The sequence below is a fragment of the Crotalus tigris genome, unplaced genomic scaffold (assembly GCF_016545835.1).
Source record: "Crotalus tigris isolate CLP2741 ecotype Arizona unplaced genomic scaffold, ASM1654583v1 scf7180000024437.13266115, whole genome shotgun sequence".
Lineage (NCBI taxonomy): Eukaryota > Metazoa > Chordata > Lepidosauria > Squamata > Viperidae > Crotalus > Crotalus tigris.
The window spans coordinates 4,500,271-4,511,999 of record NW_024100606.1 but is presented as its reverse complement, the minus strand read 5'-3'; the positions used below and the strand labels follow the sequence as shown (position 1 = coordinate 4,511,999).

General features: G+C 37.9%; 1 protein-coding gene across 2 annotated transcripts in view; it reads right to left on the bottom strand.

Moving 5' to 3' along the window:
- LOC120302654 (sodium channel protein type 4 subunit alpha-like) overlaps window positions 1-11,729 on the bottom strand; it is a 160,686-nt gene continuing 148,957 nt past the window's right edge. For both annotated transcript variants that reach the window (XM_039331422.1, XM_039331423.1), the window contains one exon: window positions 1-3,309. In XM_039331422.1, coding sequence (XP_039187356.1) covers window positions 2,057-3,309 — 1,253 coding nt within the window. In that variant the 3' untranslated portion in view covers window positions 1-2,056. The remainder of the gene's footprint in view (window positions 3,310-11,729) is intronic.

The window sequence follows — 11,729 nt, the reverse complement described above, 5'->3', positions numbered from 1 at the left end:
TACATCTAAAGATACAGCTTTATTTTCTTTATTTACATCTTTATTATTTTCATAGTACATATATCTGTAGCAGAGATTCTGCAACCACTACATTTTTCCATTTGGATGTACCACAGGTTATTTATTTATAAGGCATGACATTATGGCTAATTTAATTGTTGATTGAAGGCCACAATGGCTGCCATTAAAGCAGATTTTGAATAATGGGACAAGTAAAAAGGAATTTTGTTTGATTAAGGGACAGGCAGAAGAATAAAGTTAAGAAATAATCTCTCTCCTGTTTTATTTTTCTTGCACTGATTCCACACTGATAAAGATACAAATTGCTGAAAAATTCTTCTTGTGTAAATGCTTTAAAAATAAATAAAACATTCACAAAACTGCACTACTATGCTTAACAGATACTATATACTCTAAGCAGAATTTATTAGTACATTTTTGATAGCCTACTTAGCTATCAGATTTCCTTTGCACAAATCATCCCTTGGAAAATGTATCTTTTCCTCTGGGACACCCTTTCCTCTCGGTGCATGAGAATTCTGCTCCTCCTGACTAGTTAATGGAGGAGAGAAGGGGAAGAGGCAAATTGCAATTTGGACTGTCATCGGAATGTCATGCATGCCACATTCTAAAGCAGAGCTCTTTAAAGAAGAAAACAGTGGATTGGCAAATAAAAAATGCAGCTTACATTCCAAGATTATTATCTGTAAAGTTGAGAATTAATTTAGAAAAGTTACTAATTTGGCAATAAACCTTTAGAACAGATTAGCACATCACATTTGATTTTTTTTTGTTTAAAAGAAACAAAGCATATACATAATTAAGACTTAATTGGACTTTCAGCCACTTCTAACAAAAAGTTTTTTTAAGTCTGCTCAAATTATTTAAATAAAAAAATTGAACCCATTTAAGACATTGCAATTTTGTGTTCCTAAACTGTGTTGTTATCTCAGCTGTTACTCCATGCTGTTCACTTTACACCCACTCCTGCTGGAAAGAATCCTAAGCCCAAATTTATGTCTATTATTTTTAAAGAAATCAGAGTTGCTAATGCTTGAGGACCAGTACAGATCCTAACTTTCACTCCCAGCACCTTCAAGAAAGACATACAAAGAAGAGAGGAAATTGCTAAAGATGAGTATTTTCCCACCATTTCAAACTGGATTTAAGAAGCACTAGTCACTAGGGTCAGGCTTTCCATATTGTACTTTCCACTGTCATATCCAGTGTCTGCATAGGGGCAGAATTTGGCAATGGGCATTAATTTCAGCCAACTGGAAACTTCAAGTTTAACTGAAAAAGCAAGCATATTTCTAGTTCTTGTGGCTGAATAAGAATTGAAAGAATATTAACAAGTAAATGAATTCTCAGACATATATACCTACATATTGTTCAGGGATTCAAGGCTTCCATGCCCAATTACATCTCCCCAGCATTAGCAGAATAAATTAGTAAAATATACAGCCTTCTGAAAAATTGCATAATTGATCAGAGCAATAAGTAAATAACGGTTATTCTTGGCACATTTTTTTAGCAAATGGAGCGTAAGAGATTCTGGTGAAATTCTCCAGAAATGATCTGTTTTCACTCAAAGCTTGAATGAACTTCCTTCTTTTCCCCTTTATTTCTAGCTCTGCTTTATTTTCCCCTTTATTTTTAGCAGTGCTTTATATCTAGCACTGCTTAATCATTCTACTAATAAAGAGTTGATTCTCAACTCATTTGATATAATTCGGTATTTAGAATCATCAGAACCGATTCTGAAGCATTAACATGAAACTAGGATGTCTTTTCACCAGAAAAGGAGATAATTGACATTTGCATTATGAGAAAAGAAGACAAAAAGCACTTTGCACATTGTGGTGAATTTTAAAAAGAAGCAAACAAGCCAGAAGCCAGATGGAGTTCTGCTTTCAATGTTGAACTGTGGTGTGAAGTACCTGAAATCTGACAAAATAATCTTGTTTGTGTATTAAAATAGAAGATGCCAAAAGGATTTTGTGAAAAAGGTCATTTGGAACCATACACCAACATTTGTTGTCCAAATGTGTGTTCATTATACAGATGATTCTTTTACACCACGTTTGGCATTCTCACTTTTTTTAGTTTTTCCAGAGTCATTTTCCTTCTTGCCATTATTGTCCTGCTCTTTCTTTTTACCAGAATCCTTCTTAATCTCTGGACTACTTATTGGCTCAAGTACGAGAGATGGAGCTGTTTCTGGGGACTTTTCCACTTCTACTTGTGAGCCATACATTGCATTCATTTTCTCTGCAATCATTCCTTCTTTCTCTGGGGCGTCTTCTTTCGGTGTTTCTATATCTTGACTCTGCCTGTACAGATATGAAGCTTGTTTCACTGACCGTTTTAACAGATATCGACGGAATGCTCTTTGGATTTTGATGGCACAGACTTCCTCCTGCTTTCTTTTTAGTGTTGTGGTAATGGGCTCATAAGATACTTTGGAGGGATTTGCAGCCATAAATTTCTCCTCCATTGATTCCTTCAGGGCATCCATTTCTCCAGAGTCTCCCAAAACTTCTTTTGTCAGGGCAAAGAGAATGTCCAAGCAATGTATTTTATCTCCAGGAACCATAGGCAAGTCCATAGTGATCAGTTTGATTTTATTGGGTTTAGCAATTCGCAATGGCTCTTGCAGGGTATCCACAAAATCAGAAAGTGTGCTGTAAGTTATAAATTGTGTGGCGTCAGGGTCAAACTTCTCCCATGTTTCATAGAACATTTCAAAGTCATCTTCACAGAGAGGCTCACTGCTCTCCTCTGTGGCTACATTAAAATTCTCCAAAATGATGGCAATGTACATGTTAACCACAATCAAGAAAGAGACAATGATATAACTACAAAAAAAGCAGATGCCCATGGAGGGGTTGCCACAATCACCTTTCACATGACTACCAGGGTTCTCTAGATGAGGATCACAATCTGGGGGACCACTGTTCAGGATAGGATTCAATAAGCCATCCCAACCAGCTGATGTGGTGATTTGAAAAAGACAGATGATGCTGTTGCCAAATGTCTCAAAGTTGAAAATGTCATCAATGCCAGATTCCTTCTTTACATAAGCAAAGTTTGACATTCCAAAAATGGAATAAATGAACATAACCAGAAATAGGAGGAGACCAATGTTGAATAGTGCTGGCAGAGACATCATCAAAGCAAAGAGCAGTGTTCGGATGCCTTTTGCTCCCCTGATCAGCCGAAGAACACGCCCAATTCTGGCCAACCGGATGACCCTGAAGAGAGTGGGTGATACAAAGTATTTTTCTATAATGTCTGAGAGGACAAGTCCTGAAAGATAGGAAAACATTTTTCTCAGCAAACCACAAAATACCACATCAATTTTCAAAAAGCATTATTAATAATTCATTTAATGCCATAAACATTGTACATACAAAATTCCCCCCAATATCATATTCAACTATTGAGTGCCTATCAGTCTGAAACTAAAACAGGCCACCTAAAAGTAAGAATGGCTTCTAAATATTTTTGAAAAACTTTAGATGCAGAAAGGATACAAAAAGGTGCATAATATGTAAAAGAAAATGACATGAAATCAGATTAAATTATTGTATAGCAAACACATATTAAAACAGATTGAAGAGTATTTAGACACAATATAACTTACAAAACTGATTCAACAAGAAAAGGAAACTTTTAATAAGTCAGTTACTAAGGAGGAAACAAAAACATAATTCAAAAATGAAACTGAAAAATCTCCAGAACCAAACAGATATTGCACTATAAGATCTTCCAGAAAATTTTGATTAAATCATTAACTCAGGAAATGAATGAAATTTGATAACGTCAAGTAATTCCTTGTTCTTGAAAGAAAGCTTTAATTTCTTTGATTTATAAAGAGGGAAATGACTTGAGTTATATAGAGGTTTATGTCTTGAGTTATATTTAATTACACAATTATAAATTATATATTTTTATAACAATAATTGCAAAGAAAGAAAATGGCCTTTAACCGAAGTGATATGCCCACATCAGGCTGAATTTGTTTTGAAGAGATATTTGAGAGATAATATTAGATATATTTTGAATGCTATTGATAATTAAATTAGAAAAGTAAGAAAATGGCCATGATATTTTTAGATATAAAAAAGCCTTTGATAATTTGGAATGGCCATCTATGTTCATGACTATGAAAAAAGATGAATTGTGGCAAACTTTCTTACATGAATCTTACATATTTATAAAGAAGAAACAATCAAGATAATAAATATATTACAGGTGTTTCTTGCTTCCTAACAACCATTCATTCAGTGACTGTTCAACTGTGTTAAACAAATGGCATTTATGACTGGTCCTTGTAAATGTGGCAATGGTTGCATCCTGCAGTCACATGCTCATGATCTGGGTGCTTAGTAACTGGCTTGTAATCATGATATTGAAGGACCTACAGTCACATGATCATGTAATTCTTCATTTCTGGCTTCCTACAAGCAAAGTACTGGGGAAACCATCAGGGAGACCCACATGGTGACCACGCAATGTCACACTTAATGGCCTTATGGGATTTGCTCAGTGGTGGGATTCAGCCAGTTCACACCACTTCGGCAGAACCGGTAGCTAATTTTTTGTTGCCCAGGCCCAGAATGGACTTCTGGAAGAGGTATCCACCCAGAGAACCAGTTGTTCACATATTTGAATCCCATCACTGGATTTGCTTAACAATGTTAACTGGAACTGCCATTGCTAAGGGATGCAATCATGTGTCACTGTGTTTTATATCCACATTGCTTGATAAGAGAAATTCTGGTTCCAATTATTATTGCTAAGTGAGGACTACCCATGTTATCATAAAAACTGAAAAACATGATAAAAAAAATTCTCAGGAATCAAATTATCAAAGCAAAAACATAGGTAGATTAGAAGTATGTGTAGTTTTTGTTTCGTTTGTAGTTATTTTAGAACAAGTCGCACCAGGTAACTGGATTTGGGGACAACTCAGCACCCCACCAATTCCTTCCTTCCCCAACTGTTGGCAGCCAAGCGTGCACGCACGCACGCACACACACACACACTTCTGCATTTGGGGATTTTTTATCACATCTGTTCCAAGAAACTGCCAATGGTGTCTGGGTTTGGAGAGAAGGACTTCTTCTTTGGCATGCTGCCATTTGAAATTTGGGGATTTTTATAAGCTGTTTTTCTTCCCCTTGATTAGCAAGCTGGAGGCTCCCTTTGAAGCACAAATTTTCAATTCTGCAAATGCAGACATTTAGGGACTTCATTTCCCCTTTAGTATTGTGTTTGCAGTACCTCCTTTTGCAAGCTTCCTCCAGATCAAACTTGAAGTGTCTTATGATGGCTCTCAGCTATCCCTGCTGATCCATGATCTGCATCTTAGTGCCAACATGACGCCAGAATGAGGCAAGTCCCCAAGTGTGTGTGTGTGTGTGTGTGTGTGTGTGTGTGTGTGTGTGCGTGCACTTGAGCACCCAGCATGCCAAAGGAGAGGTCTTTCTCCCCAAGCCCGGGCACGATTGGCAGCTTCCCAGCACAGATCCAGATAAAAGTCCTCAAATTCAGAATGGTACGCATGTGCATGTGTGGGAAGCACCCAGCACACCAAAAGAGAGGTCCTTCTCCCCAAGCTGGGACACAATTGGCAGCTTCCCAGCACAGATTTTCCCAGCATGCTTGGCTGCCAGCAGTTGGGGGAGGCAAAGAGCTGGTGGGGCACCAAGTTGTCCAGTTATCTGGTTCTATGCTGACCCAGCCATGCCCACTCATCTGTGCCCAACTAGCTGCATCCATTTGGTCATGCCCACTTGTCCCTGCCCCTCTGTCTGCACCAAGTAAGCAGCACTCCTCTGCACCCACCAAGCTGCACCACCCATCCACATCAGCCTAGCAGCTGTGATCATCCCTTTCTGCCTTCTCCATGCCTATGACCCGTGAATTGAGCTATTTCTGAAATCAGATCTAATTTTCTGGAATACCCATAAATCTGTGTTTAAAAAATAGCCTGCCTAAAGATTAAGTCTCTTTCATGGAATGAAGCAGGAGGCAGTGCTAAGAGTCAGCTGCAAGAAAATGGCAATGCTGATAGCAAAAGTCCAAGGAGTCCAGTTCCATTTTTTTGGGTACCATTGTTCCCAAACCCAGATGGAATAGACAGAATAGCACAGCTCTTCGTCCATGAAATAAGCAGTAAAAAGTATGAAAATCCTTGTCAGCAGATGCAATGGAAATCCTATAAAGGTGGCAGAATGTATTTATCTATCTGTCTGTGTCCGTCTATCCATCTGTCCATCCGTCCATCCATCTATCACCTATCATCTATCTATATCTGCAAATATGAAGTCAGGAAAACTAAGGTCCAGAATGAACTAAGACTTGAAATAAATGTTAAAAATAATAATAATAAAATTTATTTCAACATATAAAAAACAAGAAAAAGTCAAGGAAATGATTGGTCTACTATTGGGAGAAGATGGCAAGGAAGCTACAGGCTTCAGGGAGAAAGTGGAACTGCTTAATTCATTGCTTCTGTCTTTACAAAAGGAAGAAACAGACCAACCAAATAAAAGCAGTACTGTAAAAGACAGATTAGGAATACAAGTCGCAATAGGAAAGAAAATGATAATACAACATCTATCCACTTGAGTATGAATTCAAGTCACTAGGACCAGTTGGATTATTTCCCAGGGTTCTGAAGGAGCTGGCAAATGTGATCTCTGAACCACTGAACTGTATCTTTCAAAAATCTTGGAGCACTGGGGAAGTACTGAAAAAGAGCTAATGTAGTTCCAATCTTCTAAAAAGAAATAAAATGAACCCAGAAAATTACAGATCTATCAGTCCGACAATACCAGGGAAGATCCTGGAAAAAATAAGCAGTGGATTTGTGAACATCTAGAACAGTGGTTCTCAACCTTTTTAATGCCGCGACCCCCAACCGGTTGTAAGTCGAGGACTACTCAACCGGTCGTAAGTCGAGGAGTACTCAACTGATGCAGCACAGTTTGCAGAATGGGACTTTTGGTGGGCTCAGCAGGGCAGAGACAGCCTGGACAATTTCTATTGGCTTTTGAAAGCCAATAGAATTAGACTCTATTCAAGAGAGTCTATTCTATTGGCTTTCAAAAGCCAATAGAATAAAAGGGATTAGCACAGCTAAGGAAAAGTGGAAAAAAATGGCGGACTGCGTTGTTTGGCGACCCCCATGAAATGGTCGTTCGACCCCAAATGGGGTCCCGACCCACAGGTTGAGAACCACTGATCTAGAAACAAGCAAAGCTATTACTAGAAGCCATCATGGGTTTGTCCAAAACAGGTCATCTCAGACATTATTGCATTCTTTGACAAAGTGACTAAATTAGTGGACCTGTGAAATGAGGTGAGCATAGTATATTTGGACTTCAGTAAGGTATTTGATAGAACAGACCATAGCCTACCTCTTCATAAGATAGAAAAATATGGAATAGACCAGATAACCTTTTGGGCATCAGGGACTGGTTACGTGGAGAGAGGTTTTTCTGCAGACCCGAGGAGGTGTGGTTTTGTGTGCTGCCTACATCCAGCAGATGGGGCTTTCCTTGTTTGTGCGGCCCAGTTGCTGGCATGGTGCAGCCCAGTACTGGTCCATGGACCAGGGGTTGGGGACCCCTAGAATAGACAACATCACCACCAGATGGATATGTAACTGGCTGGCCAACCACACTCATTGTGTAGTTTTTAATAGAACTATTTCTATATAAAAGGAAGTATGTAGTGGAGTACCTCAAGGTTCTGTCTAAGTCCAATATTCTTCAACATTTTGTAAATAATTAAATGAAGGGATAGAACAGGAACTCATCAAATTTGCGGATGACATCAAGTTTGGGAGAACAGCCAACACTTTAGAAGATAGGTTAAAGATCTAGAAGAATCTTGAGAGATTTGAACACTGGGCCATATCCAACAAAATACAATTCAGTGATGAGAAAAATAAGTTTTTATATTTAGGCAAGAAAAACCAAATGCACAGATACAGAATAGGTGGGACCTGATACCAGGAGACCTGGCAGATAACCAGTTAAATATGACCGTGACTGCTTGTGAGACAGCAGTCAAAAAAGGCCAGTGCAATCTTAGGTTGCATTAACAGAGGGACAGTATAAAGATTACATGAAGCATTAGTACCTCTTGTACTGAAATGGTAAGATCGCACTTGGAATACAGTATCCAGTTTTGGTTTCCACAATACAAAAAAGAAATTGAGACTCTAGAAAGAGTGCAGAGATCAATAAAGATGATAAATTTCCTGTCAGTGAGAACAATGAATCAGTGGAATGGCATGCCTCCAGAAGAGGTGAGTGCTGTATCACTGGAGGTTCTAAGAAGAGTTTGGATGGCCATTTTTCCAGTATAATATAGGGTATCCTGCTTAAGCAGGTGGTTGGACAAGAAGACCTCCAAAATCCCTTCCCACTCGGTAATTGTGGTTTAAAACTAGAACTGCTAAAGACAATTTTAAGTGATCAATTCTGCATTGGGGATGCGATGAAGGCAACATTATGAAGATATGACAAGAAGAAATGATTATTTCTTTAGGAACAGGTAAGGAATAGTTTGCACAGACACTAAATAAATAGCAAGAGGTAGAAAGAATGGTCAAAAACATCCCTTTTTAAAGGATGGAGGCAGAATGTAGCTTGAATTGCAGATCTCACTTATAGTTAAGAAGTTTTCTAGTTTCATTATCACAAATATGGATTGCCTATGAACAGCAAAGAAAATTCAGTTCTTTTAATAATTGCGGAGATTTGGCAATATTCCTAGAAATGCCATCAAATGGGTTTTCTTCCAGAGGATGGATAATGTTCCAAAGGCATGGGAAATTTCCCTGTTAAGTAATGAAGGCAACAGATAAACTCTGGAATAATTTTCAAAGATGATTTTGCTTGTTTTGTAGAACAGGGATATTTTATCACAACCTCCATAGATACTTCAGGGTTCAAGATTTGTTAAGGAGAAAGTTGGTATACCACTTTAGCAATAATGATCACAATTGTTATTTGGAACAATTTGTCAGTTCAGCTTCAATTGCAGTTTGCTTTGTAGATGGACATACCATGCCATTAAGCAGTGGTGGGATTCAGACGATTCGCACTGGTTCGGCAGAACCGATATCTAATTGTTTGTTGAGTTCGGCAAACCAGTTATGACAAATCTGTGTTTTCCGGAACACGTCTGGTTTTTGCTCAACTTCCTTCCAGGAAGGAAAAAAAAAAACTCCTCCCCAAAAGTCCAAGAGGGGAGCGACAAAACCAAACGGAGACACCACATCTTTGATCATGTCACTGAGGTGAAAACTAGGTGGTGCTACTCAGAATAATTTCAGGAATAGACGCTTCATGTCTATAAAGCATATAAGGAACGGTTGCTGGAATTGGGTATGTCTAGTTTAATGAAGAGAAGGACAAGGGGGAACATGATAGCAGTGTTCCAACATCTCAGGGGCTGCCACAAAGAAGAGGGTGTCAAGCTATTTTCCAAGGCACCTGAAGGCAGGACAAGAAGCAACGGGTGGAAACTAACCAAAGAGAGAAGCAATCTAGAACTAAGGAGAAACTTCCTGACAATTAGAACAATTAACCAGTGGAACAACCTGCCTCCAGAAGCGGTGAATGTTCCAATACTGGAAGTTTTTAAGAAGAGACTGGACAGCCATTTGTCTGAAATGGTATAGGGTTTCCTACCTGAGCAGGGGGTTGGACTAGATGACCTCCAAGGTCCCTTCCAACTTATTATTATTATGGATCATCGCACAGTCAGCCAGATGTTCAGACTGGATTTGGCATTTTGTCTACCTATCGAGTCCTTACCCAGGACCTGGGATAGGCAGATGTGGATGTTTGATGGTATTACAGATATCGTCGCAGGATGGAAGCAGTTCCTAGTAAGGCCGCCTTTTGCAATTGACTAATAGCGAATTTGTCAATGCCAATGGTGTTCAAGTGGTGCTCCAGTTGTTTTGGGATTGCACCCAAGGAGCCTATGACTATTGGTACTACCCTTGCTTGCTTTTGCCACAGTCTTTCTATTTCTATTTGTAGGTCTTTGTATTTTGTTATCTTCTCCAGTTCTTTCTCTTCTATTCTGCTATCTCCAGGCACTGCCACGTCCACTATCCAGACTTTTTTGTCTTTCTTATCGACAATTGTTAAGTCTGGGGTGTTATGTTGCAGGTGCTTGTCTGTTTGAATTCTGAAGTCCCAGAGCAGTTTAATTTTATCATTTTCTATGACTTTCTCTATTTTATGATCCCACCAGTTTTTGCTTACAGGCAAATGATATTTTTTGTAGATCTTCCAATGCACCATTGTTGCTACTTTGTCATGCCGCTGCTTGTAATCAGTCTGTGCAATCTTCTTGCAACAGCTTACCAAGTGGTCCACTGTTTCTTCAGCTTCTTTGCATAGGCGGCACTTACTGTCTGTTGCTGTCTTCTCAATTTTGACTTTATATGCATTTGTCCTTAAGGCTTGGTCTTGTGCAGCCAGAATTAGTCCCTCGGTCTCTTTCTTCAATTTTCCTGCTCTTAGCATGATGATGATGATGATGATGTTTCTAATTTCCCGATTGGTGGATATGGGAAAGGGGGCGGGGCCACCAAGTATTTGCTGGGATTGTGGCTCTGGAACTTTTTCCTATCTAGCTATTCAGAGCGCAACTAATGATAAGCAGGAAAGCTCTTAAAAGGTTCTGTGATTTCATGCATTAAACTCTAATGTAGTTCTTTGTAGCAGAATGGGCTTTCCTATTTTATACCATGACCTATGATTTAAATTTAAATAGCAGAATTTCAATTTCATATATATCAAAACTTAGTTTAGTGTTTTAATATAATAAGCACTGTTTAAGTGGCAGGTGCTATTTCAGACAGCAAATAGTGGTTCACTGGCAGCAACCTGTGATTTCATATAGCAAATGCTTATTTAGTTAAGCAATTTTGTCATTTTATGGAATAAACTGTTATAAGTAGCAGAGATTTCATGAACTGTTATTCCAGAAACATTGGTTTTAGCCCAGAGATATATAATTGCATACACTAAACACTGATTTAGTCAGAGATAACTTCTAAACAGGCAGTCCTCAAGTTACAACAGTTCATTTAGTGACCGGCATTGAAAAAAGTAACTTATGACCATTTTTTCATATTTGTGATGTGTTGCTATGTAACTTCCATTGTTGGTACTTTATATTTTTTCTTTTCCCCCCCATTCTCTGTGATTATATATTCTTTTGTTCCCTTATATATTTATCCTTTATTCTTGAAATACCTTATTTCTAAATACTGATACTAATGTAGTTTATACACATTGTTTGAATAATGATATTTTTTCTACTTGAGCAATATCAGCTTATGTTTGTGATATTTTTGTCTTTTCCCAGCTATTGGCTTATCTTTTACATTTTTTCCTTTTTCTTTCAATTCTAATTATTGCCTACTCTTTATTCTATAATTTTCTCCCGTGATTGTAATAATATGTTATAAAACTTTGCATTCTTTATTACATGCCCTTGCTTGATTATTGATGCATACACTTTTCAATAAGTTTTTGTACAATATCTTGTAATCTTTGATAAAGGGTATTAATGTCTGTAAATAATAATAATAATAATAATAATAATAATAATAATAATAATAATAAATTAAAATAAAACATTTTTTAATTTTTTTGCAGTACCTCTTAAAAGGATGAAAAGGC